The sequence below is a fragment of the Anoplopoma fimbria genome, chromosome 20 (assembly GCF_027596085.1).
Source record: "Anoplopoma fimbria isolate UVic2021 breed Golden Eagle Sablefish chromosome 20, Afim_UVic_2022, whole genome shotgun sequence".
NCBI lineage: Eukaryota > Metazoa > Chordata > Actinopteri > Perciformes > Anoplopomatidae > Anoplopoma > Anoplopoma fimbria.
The window spans coordinates 23,956,894-23,982,861 of record NC_072468.1 but is presented as its reverse complement, the minus strand read 5'-3'; the positions used below and the strand labels follow the sequence as shown (position 1 = coordinate 23,982,861).

The 25,968-nt window shown below is 35.1% G+C and overlaps 1 protein-coding gene across 1 annotated transcript; it reads left to right on the top strand.

Annotated features, from left to right (window-relative positions):
* Positions 1–5,073: 5,073 nt before the first annotated feature.
* nek10 (NIMA-related kinase 10) lies at positions 5,074–22,631 on the top strand. The gene is made up of 36 exons (XM_054621720.1): positions 5,074–5,225; positions 7,288–7,402; positions 7,505–7,565; positions 7,687–7,823; positions 8,649–8,744; positions 8,823–8,907; positions 9,005–9,046; positions 9,136–9,214; positions 9,310–9,377; positions 10,293–10,372; positions 10,450–10,536; positions 10,866–11,090; positions 11,950–12,089; positions 12,574–12,635; positions 12,777–12,848; positions 12,945–13,009; positions 13,123–13,225; positions 13,352–13,480; positions 13,571–13,708; positions 14,464–14,509; positions 14,601–14,722; positions 16,478–16,580; positions 16,662–16,737; positions 17,313–17,442; positions 17,550–17,620; positions 17,965–18,172; positions 18,428–18,515; positions 18,603–18,677; positions 18,914–18,959; positions 19,095–19,132; positions 19,253–19,353; positions 19,572–19,682; positions 20,099–20,200; positions 20,361–20,408; positions 21,267–21,322; positions 21,559–22,631. Exons 2-36 carry the CDS (start codon positions 7,332–7,334, stop codon positions 21,593–21,595), a joined length of 3,198 nt encoding a protein of 1,065 aa, XP_054477695.1. The 5' UTR covers positions 5,074–5,225; positions 7,288–7,331; the 3' UTR covers positions 21,596–22,631.
* Positions 22,632–25,968: the final 3,337 nt, after the last annotated feature.

Below are 25,968 nucleotides of genomic sequence, written 5' to 3'. Positions count from 1 at the left end.
ATGTCAGCAGCACCGTAAAGCAAGACCCGTTCACTGTTGCAGCTTTTTTTCTTTTAGCCCGTGGCTAGGAGAGGATTTCTGCTTCTCACTTTTGGAGCATCTGCCTGCCAACCGCAACAGCAACCCACATGTCTTCTGTGTGACACTGCGACTTGCAGATTTGCCTACAGGACGTGCAGTTTAATCTCAGCCGCATCGTACGGCTTCAGTTTGTGAATCATGATATATCCTGGGTTCTGCAAAAAGGTTAACTAGCAAACCACCACCATCTTTTATCAAAGCTGATTTTCTTTTAATGGCAAAGGAAATTGCGAGAACTGTCAATTTAAAATAACAACTGTCGGTTTCCTTTCTGGCCATGTCTGACAGGTCTGCTAAAGGAAGTGGTGGCAGATACATAGATAAGTGTGTGAGTTTGTAGTTGTAGTTTGAGGGAATCACCAGGTACAGTATTCTGACCCTGAGGTCTGAAGCCAATTAACTTTAAAAAAGAAAAAGTCAAACGTGAACTCTGAGGAATTAGATCCACTGTAATCCAGATTAGACGACAGCCAGCCGTGCCCTTCTTTATGCACCACAGTGACACAATCTTCCAGCTTCGGCTTTGTAGATGCATCATTGCACTGCACCTTTACTGCTTCTGGTTAGATGCTAAAACTAGTACTTGTGTGCAATGACAATAAAGTTGAATCTAATCTAATCTAAATCAATCATTAGATTAGATTCAACTTTATTGCCATTGCATAGAGTACAAGTACAGTTTTAGCATCTAACCAGAAGCAGTAAAGGTGCAGTGCAACGTGCTGGATAAATAACAGATAATAATAATAAAAAACAGTATAAACAGTGGATGTGAGATGTAATATATACACAGTATGTATCAATAGTATTGATCTCATGATGCAGCTCCATCTAGGGCACAAAAAAAAAACCACATAAAAAGCCAAATGCATGTTTACTATACAAATTACATTGAATTACATTATTATACAATATTTTTAGTTATTGTGGATCTTTTACTTTTATTTATTTAATATTATTTCCTGTTTTTATTACTTATTTATAATACTTGTTTTTTTTACTGCAGTACCAGTTAAAAGTTTGGACACACCTTCTCATTCAATGGTTTTTTGATATTATTATTATTTTATTTTTTTTCTACATTGTAGATTAATATCGAAGACATCCAAACTATGAAGGAACACATGGGAACACATGGAAACACACTTTTTCTTTCCTTTTTTCTTTGAACATGTTGAACTAATTACATATTGTATAATGTCACTACGCTCACACAGTTTAATTACATTAACATTTATTAAATACATTAAATTACATTATTTTATTACTTATTTATAATACTATTATTATACAATATTTTTAGTTATTGTGGATTTTTTACTTTTACTTATTTAATATTATTTCCTTTTCTTACTCCGTTTACTTATTTATAATACTTGTTTTTTTACTAGTATAATGTCACTACGCTCACAGTTTAATTACATTAACATTTATTAAATACATTAAATTACATTATTATACAATATTTTTAGTTATTGTGGATCTTTTACTTTTATTTATTTAATATTATTTCCTGTTTTTATTACTTATTTATAATACTTGTTTTTTTACTACAGTACCAGTCAAAAGTTTGGACACACCTTCTCATTCAATGGTTTATTGATATTATTTTTTATTTTTTATACATTTTAGATTAATATTGAAGACATCCAAACTATGAATGAACACATGGAATTTCCTGTTTTAATTACTTATTTATAATACTTGTTTTTTTACTAGTATAATGTCACTACGCTCACACAGTTTAATTACATTAATTTTTTACTTTTACTTATTTAATATTATTTCCTGTTTTAATTACTTATTTATAATACTTGTTTTTTTACTACAGTACCAGTCAAAAGTTTGGACACACCTTCTCATTCAATGGTTTATTGATATTATTTTTATTTTTTCTACATTGTAGATTAATATTGAAGACATCCAAACTATGAAGGAACACATATAAACACACTTTTTCTTTCCTTTTTTCTTTGAACATGTTGAACTAATTACACATTGTATAATGTCACTACGCTCACACAGTTTAATTACATTAACATTTATTAAATTACATTATTATACAATATTTTTAGTTATTGTGGATCTTTTACTTTTACTTATTTAATATTATTTCCTGTTTTTATTACTGACACACCTTCTCATTCAATGGTTTATTGATATTATTTTTATTTTTATATTTTTCTACATTGTAGATTAATATTGAAGACATCCAAACTATGAAGGAACACACTTTTTCTTTCCTTTTTTCTTTGAACTAATCACTATAATGCCTGTATTCTGCATAATATAGTAGTATTTGAACCTGTTTTTAAATGCAATAAGTTTGCATTTAAACCCTAACAAGGTGGCTTCTCATGCTGGCCATTAACACAGACAGAAACCTTCACTGGAAGGCAGGAAATGACTCTCACAGCATGCTAGTGAAGCAGCGGCTAGCTCAGTTAGCTTGTTAGCTCCATCCAGCTGGAGGCGGACGGACGGCTGGGCGTTGGTTGCTCCAGACAACTGCGGCACTGACACGTCATTAATAAAGTTACTACAATCAAACACAAATCATCCACAAAGAGGGGTTTTGAATTAAACATATACGTGCAGTCTCACCCATAACGTTGACTCTCCCTGCCGCCTCTAAACACCCGATCATTCACCAGCAGACATTCCCCTTCTCGTTGGGTGTGTTTTCTGAGCTACGCAGTAAAAGTGACGTAGCGCTCGGCTTACGCAACGCAGCTACGCTCGAAGAATGACGTAAGGGCTACGTGAATCGCAAAGGGAGGACCGCTACAGTATCGCGAGAACTTGGGGTTTTTCCTTTGAGTTTTGATGGGTTCTCGCGATACTTAGGAGATACTTTTTTTCTTTTTCTTTGAACATGTTGAACTAATTATATATTGTATAATGTCACTACGCTCACACAGTTTAATTACATTAACATTTTAACATTAATTACATTAAATTACATTAAATTACATTAAATTACATTATTATACAATTATTAACACACTTTTTCTTTCCTTTTTTCTTTGAACATGTTGAACTAATTACATATTGTATAATGTCACTACGCTCACACAGTTTAATTACATTAACATTTATTAATTACATTAAATTACATTATTATACAATATTTTTAGTTATTGTGGATTTTTTACTTTTATTTATTTAATATTATTTCCTGTTTTAATTACTTATTTATAATATATATTTTTTTACTACAGTACCAGTCAAAAGTTTGGACACACCTTCTCATTCAATGTTTTATTGATATTATTTTTATTTTTATTTTTATATTTTTCTACATTGTAGATTAATATTGAAGACATCCAAACTATGAATGAACACATGGAATTTCCTGTTTTAATTACTTATTTATAATACTTGTTTTTTTACTACAGTACCAGTCAAAAGTTTGGACACACCTTCTCATTCAATGGTTTTTTTTTTTTTTTTTTTTTTTTTTGAAGAGACAAACTATGAAGGAACACATAGGAACACACTTTTTCTTTCCTTTTTTCTTTAAACATGTTGAACTAATTACATATTGTATAATGTCACTACGCTCACACAGTTTAATTACATTAACATTTATTAATTACATTAAATTACATAATTATACAATATTTTTAGTTATTGTGGATTTTTTACTTTTATTTATTTAATGTATTTAATAAATGTTAATGTAATTAAACTGTGTGAGCGTAGTGACATTATACAATGTGTAATTAGTTCAACATGTTCAAAGAAAAAAGGAAAGAAAAAGTGTGTTCCTATGTGTTCCTTCATAGTTTGTCTCTTCAAAAAAAATAAAAATAAAAATAAAGAAAAACCATTGAATGAGAAGGTGTGTCCAAACTTTTGGCTGTTACTGTAGTCAAAAAACAAGTATTATAAATAAGTAATAAAAACAGGAAATAATATTAAATAAATAAAAGTAAAAAATCCACAATAACTAAAGATATTGTATATACAGACAGAATCATTTGTGTAATTAAACTGTGTGAGCGTAGTGACATTATACTAGTAAAAAAACAAGTATTATAAATAAGTAATTAAAACAGGAAATTCCATGTGTTCATTCATAGTTTGGATGTCTTCAATATTAATCTACAATGTAGAAAAATATAAAAATAAAAAAAATAAAAACCATTCAATGAGAAGGTGTATCCAAACTTTTGACTGGTACTGTATAACCACTTAAAAAAGTTATAAAACTGTAAACTCGAGGAACTCTTTAAAGAAAAAAAATAGCTATAATGTATTTATTTATTTATCCCAATCCTATTTTTATTTATTTATTTATTTAAATTACTATTATTGTTACCATTACCATTATGATGAGTATCCTACATGCCTCATTAGCTGATGTGTCGCCATTTGTATACTATATTAAATAAAGTATTTGTTGACTTAAGCTGTGTTTGTGCCTGGTACTGTAGTAAAAAAACAAGTATTATAAATAAGTAATAAAAACAGGAAATAATATTAAATAAGTAAAAGTAAAAAATCCACAATAACTAAAGATATTGTATATACAGACAGAATAATTGGTGTAATTAAACTGTGTGAGCGTAGTGATCTACAATGTAGAAAAAAATAAAAAAAATAAAAAATAAAAACCATTCAATGAGAAGGTGTGTCCAAACTTTTGACTGGTACTGTACAACCACTTAAAAAATTTATAAAACTGTAAACTCGAGGAACTCTTTAAAGAAAAATAGCTATAATTTATTTATTTATTTATTTATCCCAATCCTATTTTTATTTATTTATTTATTTAAATTACTATTATTGTTACCATTACAGTTATGATGAGTATCCTACATGCCTCATTAGCTGATGTGTCGCCATTTGTATACTATATTAAATAAAGTATTTGTTGACTTAAGCTGTGTTTGTGTCGACGGAGGAGCGTCTGTTGCGTCCATGGAAACCGGGACTCTCTTCTACTGCTTACCCGGATTAGTATCACTAAAACTGAACATTGTTTTTACTAATTTGCTAATATAAAGGGCGTCTGCTTTACCAATACTAAACAACTATGTCGCATATATTGCCAGCTAAGGATATTTAATGAGGTAAAATTCTTATTTAGCAATTGAAAAACCGACTGTCTGCTGCAAGTTTGCGATGCTGAAGGAATGGTAAGAGACCTTTGACTTGTTTTTATCAACCTGCCACACTGGGACAACCGCTTTTTGCAGCCAAATGCAAGATAAATATTATATCTGGCACTTATATCACTCTATCATTTACAAGTAATAGTCATGCATTCAAAACTGTACTTACAGTAGGCAGTATTAGTATAAAATATACTTACAGTAGGCAGTATTTGTATAAAAATATACTTACAGTAGGCAGTATTAGTATCAAAATATACTTACAGTAGGCAGTATTAGTATCAAAATATAGTACTTACAGTAGGCAGTATTAGTATCAAAATATAGTACTTACAGTAGGCAGTATTAGTATCAAAAATATACTTACAGTAGGCAGTATTAGTATCAAAATATAGTACTTACAGTAGGCAGTATTAGTATCAAAATATAGTACTTACAGTAGGCAGTATTTGCATCAAAATATAGTACTTACAGTAGGCAGTATTTGCATAAAAATATACTTACAGTAGGCAGTATTAGTATAAAAATATACTTACAGTAGGCAGTATTAGTATCAAAATATAGTACTTACAGTAGGCAGTATTAGTATAAAAATATAGTACTTACAGTAGGCAGTATTAGTATCAAAATATAGTACTTACAGTAGGCAGTATTAGTATCAAAAATATACTTACAGTAGGCAGTATTTGCATCAAAATATAGTACTTACAGTAGGCAGTATTAGTATCAAAATATAGTACTTACAGTAGGCAGTATTAGTATCAAAAATAGTACTTACAGTAGGCAGTATTAGTATCAAAATATACTTACAGTAGGCAGTATTTGTATAAAATATAGTACTTACAGTAGGCAGTATTAGTATCAAAAATAGTACTTACAGTAGGCAGTATTAGTATCAAAATATACTTACAGTAGGCAGTATTTGTATCAAAATATAGTACTTACAGTAGGCAGTATTTGCATCAAAATATACTTACAGTAGGCAGTATTAGTATCAAAATATTAGTATTAGTATCAAATATAGTACTTACAGTAGGCAGTATTAGTATCAAAAATAGTACTTACAGTAGGCAGTATTAGTATCAAAATATACTTACAGTAGGCAGTATTAGTATCAAAATATAGTACTTACAGTAGGCAGTATTAGTATCAAAATATAGTACTTACAGTAGGCAGTATTAGTATCAAAATATAGTACTTACAGTAGGCAGTATTAGTATCAAAATATAGTACTTACAGTAGGCTACCATAAGCAAAAGTAGGCAAACATCACTCATGCAGAATGGCTCAATTCATTTGGAGAAAATTTAAATAAATAACAAGTAGACTTTACTTCATAGGTCAAGAATAAAGAATATGCAAGATATCTGTTTTAAAAATGTAAAGAGCTCTAGGCTCTACGTTGTTAAAAACAAAGATGTTGTAATATGCAAAATATTAACTACAATGTCAATAATGTTCATATTAAAACAAACACATTTCCTACTCATCGCTGGTGGTATCTAGCTGCGCAGATAGTTTTAGGTTTTATTTACCAGGATTTTGAGATATCTATCTGCAGAGGTAGTAAAGTAGTAGTAAAAGTGGTTATACTACAGTGTAAAAATACTCTGTTACAAGGGAAAGTCCTGCATTTAAAAAATGTTTTGTAAAAGGGCTAAAGTTTTAGTATCAAAATATACTTAAATCAAATGTGGTCTTGATGCAGAATGGTCCGTTTCTGTATAATATATGACATGTTACTGGATTATAATCAGTGCTGAATAAATGTGACTTTAAATTTGCAGCTTGTAAAGGTGGAGCTCATTTGAATTCATTTATATACGCTGGGTAGCTTACACAATTTTATTTTGTTGATTTATATTTTGTATTAATAATGTTAATCTGCAAATTAACTTAAATTGTCAAATAAATGTAGTAAAAGTGCAATATTTGCCTCCAAAATGTGGTGGGGTAGAAGGAGAAATTAGCATAAAATGGAAAGTACATGTACCGCAAAATTGTATTTAAATAGTGTACTTGAGTAAATGTACTTCGACACATTTCACCACTGTCTAAATGTCACTTTGTGCCAAAAATGTCTGAGGTTAAACCACAGGTTACTCATGGAAACAAAGGGGGCCTCTGAAAATGTCCAATCCAGTTAAAAAAGTGAGACAAGTAGAAAAACTGCCCCTGAAGTCCAGAGGAATCCAAAGCAAGTAAGCTTCTCCTGCTCCAGTCATTTAAAGTCTGTTACATAAGTAAAGATGAATTCCCTGATAAGACAAAAAACAAACCATCTGATGAAGCCTGTTTTTTAGGGCATCTCATGATCTCAGGAGGCTTCAGTCTCTGCTTGCCAAAAGCGTTCCCAGACAAGAGGTGAGCAACAACAAATGACTTCACACTGAGGCAGTGGGGTCTAGACATTTTAACAACAAAACCAGCTCTTACGTCTTCAGGTCTGTGTTTATCTTTTAGTCAAAGACTCCCTTTGTTGCAGGTGGCAGCGTTGAGTCACAGTAAAGCACGCAGCAGTGGATCCAGCAGATCTCAAGGTCTGCATCCTACAAAAGACGCCAACAGACAGAGGAGTGAGAGCGACATCGCCAGTGAGGCCTCTGAACTGGAAAAATTCAGGTTTTTTATAAAGTTTTCTGTCATTTTTGCCACAAAACATACAATGAATTGGCTGCTAGAGCTCAATTTCAACCTTTTCTTATGGCCAAAAATATCAGTTTTCATGCACTGGTCCAATTTGAGATTTTGCACAATTCTTCAATAACATGTTTTCTTCCAGACTAGTGTAAAGAAAACATCCAAAGACCACATATAGGTGTTAATTTAACTAATTTGTCTATTTGCGTCTTAGATTTTTCTTAAAAATTCACCAAAAGTTACGCTTAGATAGTACCTAATTTGCATAATTAAACATAACATTTAAAAAAACTTGTAATACAAAAAATAATTGTGTTAATGTAAGTGATCAAACTGGGAAGTTTCATGGTGATTCTTATACATTGAATAAATTGCCCCATTCACCTGTAGTATTTTCAAAATGTATGTCATTTTACATTACATAACTTTTAAGGCTGTTTTCTCTAAATTTGTTTTTTCTTATACTCAGAGCCAGAAATCTCTACTTCAGTAGCACCAAACTTTGCAGTTTCATTCCTATCTATAGACATATTCTGACACATTTAACTCTGATATCTAGCCCCGCATGTGACCAGAACATGGTGGTGTAAAAAACATAGTCGAGAATGAAGAAAATATTTAACTACGACACCCATGATGCAATCCATTTTGAAGCTGTAAAGTGGACCCTGTCACACTCAATAGTGTTGAAAGATAGAAGTACATGAGTTAATGAATTGTGTCTGGTTTCTGAACATTCTGAAATTTCTTTAAAGGATCAAATCTGTACAATTGTGGACCTAATTATTGATACGTTCATTTTTACAGTATCACATACAGAGACCAAAGATGTTTCAGCAGCCATCCACTTCACAAACTCTTCTCTGACATTCTTGCGTCTTTGGTCAAGAACAGACTCTGCAGGTAAAAATATCTTTAAGCACTTCTTCTCTTGTCTCCCCCAAAAACATTTTTTTCTTACAATGTTTACTCCTTCTCTAGTGAATGGATTGATCATGCACTGCCAGAGTCTGTCCTTAGAGTTCTGATCTGCTTAAGATTACTGATCAGAGATCCCCACCATCAGGTAAAACAGTTCATTTTCAGAGTTTATTTGGTATCACTTGAATATTTCCACTGTATGAAAACAGTATTGCCCCTTTTAACTGCTTTTTTTTTTTTAGAAAATCCTCCATCAGCTCCAAGGCATTAATTTACTTGCCAGGGTAAATACTCTCTAATATATTTCTCACATGCCTAAATCTATCCTCACATATCTCATGTCGTCCTCATCGCTGCTCTCTGTCTCTTCCAGTATATGGAGCATGTCACTGCTGTGTATGCATCTTGCGGCGAACAGGCGTTTGCTGTGCAGAAGCTGGTCACAATGACCTGTGAGTAATCCGAGGGCATAATATCGAGACACATGAGTATAATAATATACATATGAGTGTTGTGTACGTCCTCCTCAACGCTGATTGCTCTGCAGACATATTTCAGAAGCTGTCTGCCGCTGAGGATCAAAGGGTCTGGGTCACCGAGAGCGGCGCTCACAGGGTGAGTGATACGTTGAGATAAGGTTATCTGTGATTATGGGCCGTTTGTTTTTCATATGACATCCACCAACTGAGATAAACTTCATGCCGTAATATGGAGTCATCACTGTTGGCCACACACTGCATCTATGTATATTGAATGTATTTGTGTAGGCTCTACAACAGGGTCATAATATATTTGTTTATGTAAGAATTTGTATTTTAAAATAGCAAATTGAGAATGTTTTTCTCCATTACCTATTTAAGTAATTTATTTTTATTTTAGCAGTCGTTTTATTTAGTACTAGGGCTTAAGGAGGACAATGTTGGTCATTGAATATCCACTGTAAATTCAATGGAAATACATTTTCCCCAGTTTATAACCTTAATGTTATTGGTAACCCTCTTGCTTTTCCCCTAGCACCAACATCAGGCTTAAAATTATGCAAAAAATATTCAAATTGAATGACATTCTTGCACTCCAGAGGATAAACCACATTATGACCTTTCTTATTCTTGACCACCACCACTGTGCAAGAAACCTCAAAATATAATTTAATATAATTTCATCCCCATTGAATTTATCAGCATCTTGAAGTGTCACCCACATGACACATTCGAAATTTCAAGCTCTATGGTCGCTGTAATAAATAGTTTGCACATTTGCTCCTGCCAATACTTAATAGTGTGGGCGATCGTGAACACTGCAGCTTCCAGGGTGCAAATATTTGCAAATATTTAGTTTAAGATGTGGTGAGCAATGGCAAATCTTTTACATTCTCTTTGTGAGATATTTTACCATATTAAGTCATGCTTTTCTTGTGGCATGATCGTCAGTGAGTGTCTTTGCTCTCTACTTATCATCTCAAATTGTTCTACATTTAATGTGCTTTGTGGAGAAAGAGTTAAGTCTTTCATTTAGTAAAACCGTTTGTAGACCCTGGTGAAGCTGCTATCCACATCAGATAGCAGTGTGCTGCTGGGAGCCCTGCTGGCACTCACCACTCTGGCTGAGAGGTAAGCAAATGTGTCCTTTAATGCATTGAATACATTTAAGATTTCATCTGTTGTTAAGCCTTTTTTTTCTTCTGCAGCCCAGAATGCAAGCAGGAGATTGGCCAGCTACCCATTGTGGAGAACCTCCTTGTAATACTGCAGGAATATGACCTGCTGTCAAAGAGGTTAGACACAACAGAGAAGTGATTTCTAAGATGTGGGAACTTTCCCTCCTTCATGAGATGCTGATAAAAATACAAAAAACTAGACAAACAAATCAAGTTGCTGCTTCTCGTCTTAGCTCATCTCATGTTGTCTTATCTGAAAGTACACAAATACACATTACTTTCGCTACTGCAGGAATTGAACATATGACCCTTTGTATACGGAATGATAAACTAATAATCTTAGTTTCCACAATTTAAGTGCGGTTTAAAAGCAATTTAAAGAGTTTTAAATGACATAAAACCTTTGAAACAAACAAGACTACACTGAACCTGATGTTTTCCTCCAGGATGAGTGCGGAGCTGCTGAGGCTCCTGTCCCCCGTGTGGCAGGTGAGGGACCAGGTGAGGGAGCTGGAGGGTCTTCCAGTGCTGCTGAGTCTGCTGTACAACCAGCACCTGAAGCTGCTGTGGAGCGTCGCCTGGGTCCTGGTCCAGCTCTGCGAGGATCCCGACACCAGGACGGAGATCCGGAGCTGGGGCGGGGTGCAGCAGCTTCTCCGGCTGCTCAACAGGTTTGCGAAACTGAGAAATTAAAGCATATTTGATGTTTATATAAATGATATGCATTGCATTGTATTTTTCACAACTGTAGTCAAAGCTAGAACAGACTCTTTACAGACTTAAAATGTGTTTCAACCAAAGTCTTTTGCTTAACGCAACCATCTCTTCTTTTCCGAAAAATGAACTGCAGCAGATACTTTTCTGTCCACGTTGACTTAACTTGTGGTTTTAAAGGGTCACTCTCACAATTTAGAATTCGCACTTGCATACAGTTGAGGGACTCGCAGAGACAGATTAAAAGAAGAATGATCAAAATCTGACCAACAGAAGCCAAGAAATGCTGACTTTTAGTCGCTAGTATAGGTCAAGCTCCATAAACAACCGATCCTACATATCCCATAGTGCAACTCGATAGTGTATTTCTTTAGATTTATAGTCATCTCAGTTTGGGAGACTTCAAATACCTGTACTACAAACTGGAGCATGGAAAGACATCAGAGTTACCAGGCAGGGAAGGTCTAGCAAAACTATGCTGCTGGTTGCATTGTGGGAATTGTAGGATCCGGTGATTTTGGTGCTTGACCCATATACAAGTAAGATTATCTCAGCCTCTGCAGCATCAATTTTGACCATTCTTCTTTTGAAATCTGTCTTATATGAGTCCCCCAACTTTATGGAAGTGCAACACTAAATTTCCTGCAGTACGTCAGAGTATTTGAAAAGTTAAAAAAGTTCAAATTTTTACTGCCCAATACCACAAAATGTACCATAATACTGTATATCTGCAGAATGATTTCTGGCCTTCAAAACTACCAGATTTACCTCCCAGTATTGTAACAGTTGATGATGGAGGATGCATCACTCTCCTAGCGACAGGCAGTACGTCTGTGACCGCTCATCCATCGAGACTCTCTCCAGCGCCAACGCAGCCGGACGCATCCACAGAGAGCACATCAGAGAGGAGCTCAGCCCACAGGAGGAGGTGGACAACACTGTGGCCCTGCAGTCAGGTCAGGGACGATACAATTTACTATGTAGCATATAAAAAGTATTTTCTTGAGAGTCAGAAATCCCCCTTAAAATACTGTGCTGTTAACAATGTTAAGTGGTGATAAAGGCCTGTGTGCTTGCTGCTGCAACGTAAGTGATTCCCCCAAAGGAGTCTTATCAGTTACTCAGAATGTAAACAGCTTTTTCCTGAAGTGAGAGTCCAGATCTGTTGAGAGTTTGGAGGAAATGGTTGTAAATTTTCTCTTTCTGAATGTCTAAATACAGGACTAATAAGGGTAAAAAACATTTTGTTTTGTCTGTCCCAATAAGAAACTGGAATTTTTTTACATTTCACAATCTAAAGGCATCAGTGTTTTTAGATTTTGTGCTTCCTGTGGTTTGGGAAGTGAGTTATTAATGTCCGCAGCTGTTTTCGTTGGACAGTCTGAGATTGCGTGTATGAGTTCTTAAATTAAGTCATATCCCCTTTAATCCCTTTTCCAGCCTGCTGCACAGTTCTGACTGAGCTTAGTCTGGATGACACATCTGCTCACCACATTGTGCAGGTAATGCAAATGTCTTTACATGAGGACGGGAATTAATAAGTCCAACATTATATCAAATTACTAAATTCAACATTATATCAAATTACTATATGTAGAATATTTTAAGCTCTGTGTCCATTCATTTTGACATTCTTTTCTTAGGAAAATGGGGTTTATATAATCTCAAAGTTGATTTTACCACAAAACTCTGGACCAAAGGTCACATCTTTACAGGTATATGGCTTCATATATGTTTTAAATTACATTATAATGTAAATACAGATTTCAAAACTAACTGAAAATAACCTTTGTACATTTTTTTACACATAGTGCTATGCATTTAGGACCCTCCGGTTTCTCTTTAGCGTGGAAAGAAACAGGAATCTGTTTAAAAGGTGAAAACATGTATAATCTTAAATTCCTTTCCTGCATAAATTTGGCTACTGTTGGAAAAAAAATCTCATCAAATGTTCTCAAGCGCTGTTATGTAATCTCCCATCCATTTCAGACTCTTTCCCACAGACCTCTTTGAGTTGTTTATTGATGTTGGACACTATGTACGGGACCTCGCGGTCTACGAGGGACTGCAAACCAAAGTTTCACTCTACACTGTAAAAGAAGAACTTCTAAATGAATTCATCAGTTTATTCAGCTGGTTTTTGGGCTTTGAAATTAAAAGAAATATCACTGTTCTTTACCTTGCATATGGATAGAGTTCTGTGTGTTTTGTAATGCAGGAAGAGGAACTGGACAATCTAAGAGAGGGCATCGAGGCTGTGGACCAGAACCGACCTCCCCTTAAAGTCATCAACGGTTACTCCATCCTGGACCATCTTGGCACCGGCGCTTTTGGAAGCGTCTTTAAGGTAAAAAACAGACGTGTTGGTTAGTTCTCCTTCTTTGTATCCTCACGCATTCAAGTGTCTTTGGTTCCAATAATTATACTCACATGACAGGTCCGAAAGCAGAGTGGCCAGAACCTTCTGGCTCTGAAGGAGGTGAACCTCCATAACCCGGTGTTTGGTAAAGACAAGAAGTCCAGAGACAGCAACGTGGATAAAATCATCTCGGAGCTCACGATCGTCAAAGAACAGGCAAAAAGTTACAGTTTTTATTATTGAGGCTGGGTTGCACCAAGGAGGATTCATTTTTAAACCTGATTTAATAATGATTTAACTGAAATTTAAACCTCTCTTTAAAGGGTCAGTTTCTTTTACATTTAATTCTGTTGAACCAAAACTTTGGACTTCAATTTAAACTTTGTTCCATTGTTAACTTTAAACTTACACTTGCAGAGGTTTTACTTTTAAAATGGCCGACTTATTGAAAAAGTGAAGGTACAGACTCTCATGATACAGTTCAGCAAGGAAGCTGTTATGGAGCTGAAGGGGATGATTGGACTATTTTCCTTACTGTGAAAGGAGTTTTTTTCTTTACTGTGCTATGTTTTTTAATTATTGTTTTATTTGGCTTATGCACCATTAATTCCTCCAACAAGTTTTTCTTAAAGGAGGAGAAACTACAGCTTCTCTGCCGAACAATTTTATGTTTTGTTAATAAAATACAGAGCAACCAAACGGCTCCTCCCCTCTCTTATAATCTACTTTTTAGGTCCTGAGGGCAAGCTAATTTAATTTTTTTATTATTTTAGTGTGGGTAAGCAAGCGTCTCCATATTAATAAAACTCAATTTAATTTATGTTTAAACTTCGATTTACTAAACGTTGATACATTTTTAACTGTGCAACCAAACTATAATAGTCCTTGTTGATGCAACCCAGCCATAAAACTTGATTTAATAACATGCATTCTGAACAAATTATATTCTGTAATGTTTCTTCATTTTCTAGATGACACACCCAAACATTGTTAAATACTACAAGACATTTTTGGAAGGTGAGGATCATTTTAGACCCCAGCATCTGTGAGGAAGGAATACAACAAAACTTCAAATCAGAATAATCCCTCATCATTCTCTTCACTTTAGGAGACAAGCTGTACATCGTGATGGAGCTGATCGAGGGAGTGCCACTGGCTGAACATTTCAACTCTCTGAAGGAGAAGCAGCACAAGTTCACAGAAGACAGACTTTGGAATATATTCATGCAGGTAACAACTCTGGAACTTAATGTTCTTGATGAAACAAATCTTCACTTTGTAAGGTATTGATTCAATGATAATGCACGTAGATGTTCAGTGCAGTGTAACTTGCCTGTTTGATTTATCACAACCATAACCCCGTTCATCCTGAATTTAAACCAAGACGATAAAATACTGAAAATCTCAAGTGTTGTGGGAACAACTTGAAGCTCAACAGAATTTTGACTGACACCTTCTTGACACTTGATTTTTAGTTAAAGTAATAATCTTAAAGATTTTCATTTAAATACATATTTATTAAGTCACTATCTATCTATCGCAGAATTAAATATCACTATGTTGATTGAGCCAGTGGCCCACTGCTAGCCCTAGCATTTGCAGTATTACCAACTGGGTTTCTGTGGCAACATTCACGGGAAAAATCAGTATCACAAATCTGTTTTGATCTCAGGGAAGTGAATTTCCAAAATGAAATCAAAGGTGCCGCCAAAGAAAACGAAACGTAGCTCTTCCTGATTGTAACTTTAAAGAAATATTTCCTTGCTTGAAAGATGATCTTTTCATAAATTTAGGCTTTGCAGTAGAAAGGAGCAAATGTTTTTGAAATTGGTGCAACAATACTGAAGAAAAAATGAGAAAGGGTCCAAGGTATTCACTTATGCTCGAAAGGTAGAAAACTTAAAAACACCCAGAATGCACTGGGCCGGTTGCAGCCACTGACTACAAGGTGGTTTTTGATGCTTCACTCCGGTGGCATTATGTTTTTTCTTCAGATTTGGCACAAAAGTCCATGTGGAGTCGAGGACGAACTGATTAGATTTGTTTGTGCTCAAAAGGTCAAAGGTCACTATGACCTCACGTCTGTTTCATTCTCCGGAACTTGATATCTCAGGACTCCTTGAGGGAATTTCTTCAAATTTGGCATAAACAACACACACAAATAGACAGAGTATGACACTTTTTGCGATAAAACTTAATGCTACACTTACAAACTGTTTTACAAAGACATTTAAAAAAAAGATCATACTCTATGCTCAGACATCAGTTTTGCCACGCTGGCTTCAGTCGTTTTTCAGTTTCTTTTTGGGATCCTGAAATATGTCTCTGCAAAACTCTGTCCATATGTGTCTCACATCTTGGGTGTATGTTACACATGTGTTGTACTTGGCTGGTAAATGACAACGGGGCCCCTGGCTGCTGGCAACACGAAGGGAAGTTCAGCATTGTTCATTTGCTTATACTTCCCACATTGTAATGATACAATGCTGGTTGAAAATCCGCAAAGTCTCAGTAGAACAATCATGTGGGGTACTTCTATATTTGCTGTGGACGGTTGTGGAGGAAGTACTTTCTGCAATTGACAGTGTGTGTTAATAGAATGCTAAAAGTAACATCTGAATAGTTTAAAATGTCAAGCTTCTGACACTCCAAGTAGTTGTACGAATGCAAACCTGTGTACACCTACTAGGATAAAAAAAAGATTGAGTTTAAACACTACTAATATAAATGCATTTGGAACATGAACTGGTGTTATTGGTCTACTTGAGCTCATAAGATAGGAAAGTTGGTAACCACTGCAGTACAACACTGTTTCCTGTATTCATATTCCCTGCACTACTAAAAAGATCCTTTTTCAGTTTCAGTGTAAATCATTTCCATTTGAAAAGGAGAGACATTTCGACTGAATGAAAAACATCTCAGTCTCTCCAAAGTCCTTTTAAAAACTTTATTACTAACTGATATCTCGTCTCTATATTCCCTCAGATGTGTCTGGCATTGAGGTACCTGCACAAGGAAAAGAGAATAGTGCACCGCGACCTGTCACCGAACAACATCATGCTGGGGGAAAAGGACAAAGTCACCATCAGTGAGTGCCAACAGTTTAATATCACTCTCCCTGTCTTGTCTTATTCTAAGAGTTTAACCTGTGTGTTTCTTCTACTTGAAGCCGACTTTGGCCTAGCGAAGCAGAAACAGGAGAACAGCAAGCTAACGTCAGTGGTCGGCACCATCCTTTACTCCTGGTGAGGAAATTCTTTTTAAGCATAAACGAAGCTGCTTTTAGATAAAATGCTCGTTTTTAAGGGGTAGATTTTTCCATCAGGACTGTTTCTAGAAAAAGATCTGTTTAAAAAAAAAAAAAGCATCTTTAATGAAATGTCATTGTTGTTAATTGTATTGAGAGGGGGGATATCTCAAAACTTGTGCAAATAAAACTATTCGTGGCCCGAAGGAGGTGAGAAAATGTGTTTTTGGTGAACCAACCCTTTAAGCAAGTATAGCAGAGCTGTATTTTTATGTTCCTACAGTCTGTTAGCAATATAGATACACAGCAAATGCTACAGCTCAAGTGTATTTATTGTCCTGACAACAGCTGTGTGTATATGTATATCCTCTCTTTGTAAATGAGCTGTTGTTTTAGGGTTGGTTAAGATTAAGTTTAGGTACAGTAGGGTTGGATACACAGGAATGCATTAGAGGGTTCCTCTCAAGGTGACACGCACAATAATTTGTGTTGTGTGTGTGTGTGTGTGTGTTGTGTGTGTGTGTGTGTGTGTGTGTGTGTGTGTGTGTGTGTGTGTGTGTGTGTGTGTGTTAGTCCAGAGGTGGTGAAGAACGAGCCGTATGGAGAGAAAGCTGACGTCTGGGCTTTGGGCTGCATCCTCTACCAGATGGCCGCTTTACATCCTCCGTTCAACAGCAGTAACATGCTGTCGCTGGCCAGCAAGGTTACATTAACACACACACACATACACGCAAACACACACACACACAACTTAACATGTTTTCCTCTTGCAGTCTGTTATTATTCTTTGCTTCCTATATGTGCTGGTAGATTGTCGAGGCCGTCTACGAGCCGATTGAAGAAGGAGCTTTCTCAGAGAGAGTCACAGACATGATCAGATGGTGAGACTTTTATTTTGAAATGATGTATATTAAGTTTAACAGAATCCTTAAAGGTAAAACTTAAGTGTAAGTCGGACTGTAGCCCTACTACCATTTCATATTGCGGGCAGTCATTTTGATATGTTGGTGATAAAAAAGGCTTTTATTGTCTTCAACTCACAGGGTGATTCTGCTTTAACAGACTAATTGATTAGAGCAAACAATTACTATTAATGCTTTTAAAATTGGCTTAAAAAAAACTAACTAGCATAGTCATTTATTACATACATTTTATCCCATTTATAGTCAGTAAATCTCTGAAGTATTCATACAGTACTTTGTTCTGCTATGGGACGTCCTGTCAGGTGTTTGAGTCCAGATGCAGAACAGCGGCCGGACATCGTGGCCGTCAGCTCCAGGATCTCTGACCTCATGATGAGGCTGATGGACGGCCTCTACACTTCCCAGAATGCACTGGAACGAAGAGCAGACAGAGACAGGAAGCGAGCGCAGAAGTACTTCCTGGAGAGACACAAAAGCAGGACGGACTGCTGTCACTCGAACCCGTCTCAGGTGAATTGGATTTAGAGAAATGTCGTCCTTGAAATGACGTCCTTGAAAACTGTTAAGATTAGATTTATTGCAGTACAATGTGGCTGTTGGCAGGTAATGAATTGTGAAAAACAAGACTTTCATACATACTACACCCTCTAATTAAGAAATTGTGTGATACTTGCAAATGTGTGATTAGACATGATAGTTGTAAATAACTTGATATTTCAAGTTAATCCTGCAGGGTTTTTAAATAACATGCTGCCCTTTTTGCAGGAAAAATCCATAATGAATACTGAATCTCCAACTCCTCGCTCTCCTGCAGCCTGCAATTCAAACCACAGCGAGCACAACATCGGTCAAGGTGACTCTATTTTGAAAAGCACTGAATTTAATTACCCCGGCAAACAGGAAAGGATTTGTAATTAAAAACGACAATATGTTTTTTCAGATGATGCCTCAGATGGTGATGTAGAAACATGCGATACCAACATCAGCACCACTGCCTTTACGGGGAAACACTACGGTGAGTTCTCTGTCAGTGAGATAATTTAAAAGATAATATATAAGAATATTTATCATGAGGTAAAAGGGCAGATTATATGACAATAGGCATTAGGGGTTTTGAACAGATGGTCTTACCGTTACTGTTGCCTACAAAGCTGGTCTTTTAAAGCTAGAAGCTACTATTGTTTTACGTTTTTCAGATTGGTTGATTCACTATTTTTTATTTGATTTTGGCTTGTTTTATTTTGATCAAAGAATTAAAGTCCAGTGCCTGCAAAACTCCAGACCAAATTCAATCTTGGTAAGTGAAAAATCTCACATAATCTATTTCTGTGTTGTGAAATGTATATTGTATATATTGGCCACAGTATCATCATTTAGTAATGCAAATAAACTGTTATCAGTAAATGCCTTTTCCTTTTTCTTGTCGTCTCAGTGGTGACTATGCTGCTGCAAAGATTAAACCAAGACCAGGTACATTTTTTCAGTTTCATGCCCAACACAAAACAACCCAAAGAGCAGACGTTCTAAAAGTATTTTATAAAATGTGTCTGTTCTGTTTGTTTAGTGTGTTTGGTTCTGCTCTCACCTCAGTGTCAGCAGGGATCTGTGTCTCCCAGAAGAAGGTTCGTCAGATTGATGATCCCATCCAGAGGCTCCTCGTGCAGCTGCACAAAATCATATACGTCACTCAGGTACAGTAATATAACTACTTTTGTTACATCTTTATCAAAGGTCAGTTTAACGCTGCAGACACATCTCATCGGTCCAAATGTAGTGATTCTGGTTTTATCACAAATCCATTAGAAACCTAAAACCACATGGTCATATATCTGCATAATATTCTGTTTTTCATCCATTTCATACTTAAATGTTTATAAGAAATATATATTTTTTCTCCCCCATCCTCCAGCTTCCACCAGCTCCACATCACAACATCAAACGACGGATCATTGAAAGATTTAAAAAGTCTCTGTTCCACTTTGGGAGCGATCCATACAACCTGAAAGTGGAGCTCAGCAAGGTTTGTTCGCTCGACTTACCAACAGTCCGAAACCCAAAGATGTATATCGTCATATGAGAACAAGGAAAGCTTGAAAACAAGTTTTTTGAGTGTGTTTTTGGTCAGATGCCTTGCCGCAGAGTTTATTTTCTGCAATAATCCAAAATCCAATAGAAAAATCTCATTAGCCATTTGTTCAAAGAAAACAAGTGAGATGCTAATTTCCTAGTTGACCTACAAAAATAGGTCATCCTTGCAGCACTCCATTATCTGTTGTAATTCATAATCATGTTTATTATTAGAAAAGCAGGGTATTAAAGTTTAAACTGGGGTACAAAATCTTACTTTCCAATTCTGTTACACTATTTTGAGATATTAGGGCAGAGTGTTCTGGCCCCTTTAATAACAAGTAGGACCTCCTTCCTGTTTCCCTGCAGCTCCTCCACGCCTCTCCAGAGCTGATGGAGTTCAGCACAAACAGGGCAGACTGGTGGCCTCTGGTCCACCACTTCACAGGAGACCCCCACGCTGCTGACAGCACAGGGAAGAGAAACCACAGCTTCACCGTACATCAAAACACAAAACTCTGCAGGCTCTTTGGCAGATCTGCTCTTACACACACCATCAAAAGGAAACTATTGATGTGATCTGGTTTGAATGCCAAGAATGTACATCTGATTTTCTCTTTCTCTGCTCCTGACAGGTGATGGGAATCTCAAAGATGGAGTCACCTATCAGCAGATGCAGGTCGGTTTTTCTGAGATGGATTTTTGTATGTCTCCTGTTTTAAATTTTGAAAAAACAAGCCATTACATGATTGTTCATGATTTGACATTCATAACATATAGGTTGTCAGTAAAAACTTATTCGGGAAATATGTAAGGTTTATTAAATATAGAACCTTTCATAAAACAAGTTCCCAAAGTGCTTTACCAGAATGGAAATAAAAAAATAAGACCATAAAAAAACTAAAAACAAAACAATAAAACATAATCAACAACAGACCTTAAAAACTAAATTACACACAGTAGATGCTTATTCTCTGTTTTAGCCGAGTGTTAAGACTGGAAGAGACTGGAAGCAGGGCCAAACAGCTAGCCACTGGGTCCGGCCAAGAAAAAGTTCCAGCACTTGACCCCTGTAAACTTTATTTCTACACTTTGGCATTTTAACAGATTAATAAAACATGATATATAGTGTTCATTATTGAGATACTGATATTGTTACAATTGTTTGGACAGATCCAGGCTAGCTGTTTCCCTCTCCTTCCAGTCTTTATGCTAAGCTAAGCTAACTGGCTACAGGAGTGAGAGCGGTTTCAATCTTCTCATCTAACGATGGGCAAGAAAGTGAATGGGCATATTTCCTAAAATGGTGAACTATTCCTTCTGTGCAATCAAGAATGAATACATACTTTCTTTAATATACAACACCTGTATCAATACTTTGATATATATTATTCTGTGAGAGCAGGTGTCACCTTTGTTTTCTCCTGCTGGATCTAGTTTTTCATTTTGAAACAAAGTTCTTTAATTTCCGCTTCATGTTCATATTGAATGTCTGTCTGCCGGTGAAGTGATTTCCTGTATGTATGTTCCTTTTCAGGGGATCATAGAGGAGCTGGTGGAGGAGAACAGCTACTATGAAGCAACACACAGCAGGTGGCATTTTACAATCAGTCATCAGTAAAAGTCTATGTTGTGATCAGGTGTTAAAGGGTTAGAGAATTATTTGACTGATTAACAACGCAAATGGGATTATAGTAAAACATTATAGTAATGAACACTTTCTTTCATTTTCAGTGGTTAAAAAACGAATCCTGAATTTACTAAACTGAAAATAACCTGCTTTGGTTTAGATGATTATAATATTTGATGTGTTTGTGTGTTCATTTTAGGATCTCCGAGAAAAGAAATGACCAAGAACACAAGTGATCGTTGGCTGTTTTCACTCTCAGATGTCACAGAAGAAGCAGAAAAGATAAATTATTCCAGCGTGGTAACATTTGCATCAGAAGTAATTTATAATTGTATAAATTTAAAACCATAAGATCTCTAAGTATTTGTTTGTCCATAAACTATTTACAACTTAGCTTAGTTATTGTTGTGATAGCTGCTGTAACCTGATTCTAAAACTGACACCACTCAGGGCTGCAATTAACGAACATTGTCATTATTTTCAATTATATGAATATTCACTGGTCCAAAAAAAGCCAGAAAAATTTGAAAAATGTGGTTCACAGTTTTCTAAAGCCCAGACCGATGTGATCAAATTGAAAATCTTGTTTAACAAACAATCCAAATTCCAAAGACTTAATGCAAAGATCTTATGCAATTGACATTATGCAATTGACATTATGCAATTGACATTATGCATATGATACCACACACCTCTTTGGTTTTCAGGCATTTATTATTTGTACAAATTTAATATGACTGTGTAAATCTCCAAAGTCAATTTAATATATGTAAATTGCATGTGCTTGTATTTATTTCTGTCAGCTCAGTCGATGAGAAGCTGCTGATATCAAAAGAGAACTGACCTGTAACCACCACACACACAGAAACGACTGACTTAACCTCAGACACTATCCAGAGCTTTTTTATCTGCATGTGTTAAGTTTTATTTTCTAGCACTTTAAATTCTCAGGAACAGACTCAGCGGTTTGACGGTTTAACTCCTCTCTGCAGGGCTGCAAGTCACAGCATGTTTCAAACGGCTGTGAGCAAAAATGAAACCAAACATTCACCTCAATTCAACATACATGTTTTTATACATATCACAATGTCTGACTGCAGCTTTACTAGCAGCAAATATATTAACATGCACTCTGAGACACTGTTATCATTTTCAATATGATTAGTATCCAAATATACTTTTTGATCAGAGAATGTTTTCATTTTGAAGAGTGGAGCGCAGCGGAAGGGTTTTTCATATGCACTTTGATCCAAAAAAGGGATTTGTCTGTATAATCTGTTTAAGGAAAATCTATTTTAAAACGATATATGAAATAAACTATTTAATGCAGACAATGTCCATGTTATTCATCACATTGTATATCATATAAAGTTGAAGCATTTAGCTGTAAAGAAAATAAAGTGAGTGAGCTGAGACAAATGTTTGAGATTAAGCCGTTATAATGAGTAATGGTTAAAATATTTAGAATTCAAGATAAATCTGAGGGGTTAGTTTTGTGTGAAATGTTGGATGATAATTTGATTTTTTTGCACCTTGAAAATGATTTAAATACAATCATCTGAGAAGTTTATAGAGAGAATGTTTATTTGGTTGAACTGCAAACATTCCCAAACTACACTCTGCTCTTTTGTGAAGGAACTATAAATCAAAAACATTTGTGAACAACCATTAAAAAATGCAATGTATTTAATAAGTACATATGTTTATCATGCAATATGTTAATCTGAAAAGTAACTACAGCTGTAAGATAAATGTAAGGGAGTGAACATTATAATACTACCATCTGAAATGGACTGAAGTATGAAGGACAGAACCTGCAAATAAATAAATAAATAATAATTAATACATTCCAATGCCATTAAATGCACCAAAAATAATATTAAGTATAAATGCAGGTAATAATCAATTTATAAAATGTGACATACATTTAGCTTATTTATCTATTAACCTTTATAATAATTCCTTTATTATCTACTATACTATTTAATTTTCCCTTTTATTTATTTTAGTTACCTTTGACATTTAAGGACCCAAATGAAGGGATTTACTGCAAAAATTAAAAAAAAATAAAATGACAAGTCCAAAAAGAAGCAACTGAGAATCCATAGCAGGCTGGAACAAGTTAGGGTTCAGGGTTCAGGGTTGAGGGTTGAGGGTTGAGGGTTCAGGGTTCAGGGTTGAGGGTTGAGGGTTCAGGTGGCTGCACCACTACAGAACACGAAGCAACAAATCAACCTGTACACTGACTGGGGAGGAGGGGCTGGTTTATGAACTGACAGGGTGATTGGGAATGAGACACAGGTGAGCAGGGAGAGGAAAGTAGTCCGAGGGTATCTAGTGGACAGGTGGAGAATGACATTAAAGCTTAATAGAGAGTCAGGGGCTTTGGATGAGTCGCAGGGAGACGAATCAGAGAGGCAGGATGGACAGAAATCATCATCAAGAAGCTACATGCGCTAACTTTTATCATCCTTTATTTTTGGTTATCTAGGAGCAATGGTGGATATACTATACTTGAGTACAATTTTAAAGGTACTTGTACTTTAATTTAGTGTTCCCATTTTCTGCTACTTTGCCATTCTTCTCCACTACAGTTCAGAAGGAAATATTGTACTTTTAACTCCACTACAATTATTTTATAACTTTATCTACCTTGCACATTTACAATAATGATACAAAATATAATCAACAGATACATTATTGATCCCTGATGAAAAATTCCCAAGATACCCAGCAGTAGTATTATTATATATATATATATATATATATATATATATATATATATATATATATATATATATACACATTTCAAAGCAACTGCAACATTAAAGTGACACATGAATGCATCAATAATTATAATCCAATAACACAATATGAATTAATTTAAAATAAATTGACTCATTCTGCACAATGAGCACTTATTATTTTGTTACTTCAAATATTTTTGGACACTAATACTTTCGCACTTTTATTTAAGTAAGATTTTGAGTGCAAGGCATTTTCTTGTAACAGAGTATTTCTTTGCAAATATCTACACTGTGGTATTGCTAATTCTACTTAAGTAACATATCAGAGCTTGGGCGCAGACACGGATGTCTTGTTTAATGTTTACTAAAATAAACTGTCCTTATGGTGACTTTTTCAGATTTTGAAAAAGATATATGTGAAATATGTTAAAAGCCTTAAAATAAGCTTCTTTATTCTTTAAAACTTTAATTTCTTTACCATTGAACAGATAAACACAGTGGATGTCATTTTGAATATTAACTGTGCTGGGGTGCAGTTCCCTACAGATACCACAGGGGGCAGTGTGAACCCAACAACTGAAAGAAGACAAGCTGACCTCAGACAACCTCACAACTCCACAACATGAAACAAGAACTGCCATGTCGCCTCAGAAATGACAAAAGCCGGCAGCTTCAGTGGAAACATGACACAGCAGAATTAAATCATATACACAAGACTTTAATAGAGCAAAAAAAACAACATACGAAACGTGATGAAATGTTCCAGGTTAATATGTAAAATTCAGAAAATATGGAAGACGTTGGCTCGTCTGAAGTAGGCACATGAGTTCTTAAAGTACACAGGCTGCTTGTTTTGTTACTTACAGTCGATATTTTATACACTTAAACAAATTCCTTCTGTTTAATGGAATGTACATTTTTCTTGAGGCACAAATGTAATTTAAGTTTCTGATGTTAAATCTAAATCTCATTTGCTTTGCCAACAATGAGACAATGCAGCTGTACATATTGTAATATTTGAACACTTTTCCCATAATCCTATTTTCTCCTGTTGCAAGTTCTCTTTCTTTTTAATTAGTATTATTTCTATAGTAAACAATATTTCATTTAAACATAATGAATAGACGCCAATCTGTGATAATACAATATCAAACAACAATGCCTTTCAAAAACAAAACTCTGTAGAAGTTTAAAAACAATGATCTTTTCATTATTAATTCTGAAACTGAAACATTTCGGTAAAAATCCAGGCCCACCAATAACTGCAAAATGCCATCTGGGATTAAAACTTTGCATGTAGAATATATGTGAAAGAATAAAGTTGTGTGTTATCTTACTTACAGTGGAGCTATATTTGATACTGCAAAAATCTCCAGCAAAATGTTTAACAACTGCTCCAAATGAATGACAAGCTTTTAAAGGAGTAGTTGCACATTTTGGGAAATATACGTATTGGTGTTCTTGTGTCTGCACAGTAAATATAAAGCTGGAGCCAGCAGCCGGTTATCTTAGCTTAGCATTAAGATTTGAAATGAGGGGAAAGTGATAAAACAAAATAACAAAATTCACCTACCAGCACCTCCGAAATCTCACTTATTAACATGTTTAGTTTAGTTTAGTTGATCCAAACAAAAAGTGTAAACACAACAGTTTGTGGTTTCTACGGGGGGATTTTTGTGCAGGGACCGTTTCTTGTGTCATGACAACCACTGTCTTAGGTTATGTCGGAAATCTCTCCGTATTTACTATACCGAGCTTTAAATTGACCAATCCGACATTTTATTTTGTGTGAGATGAGTGCATTTTATAGTGCTCTCAACAAAACATCCATATCTAATATGTTCATATCATTTACACTTCTT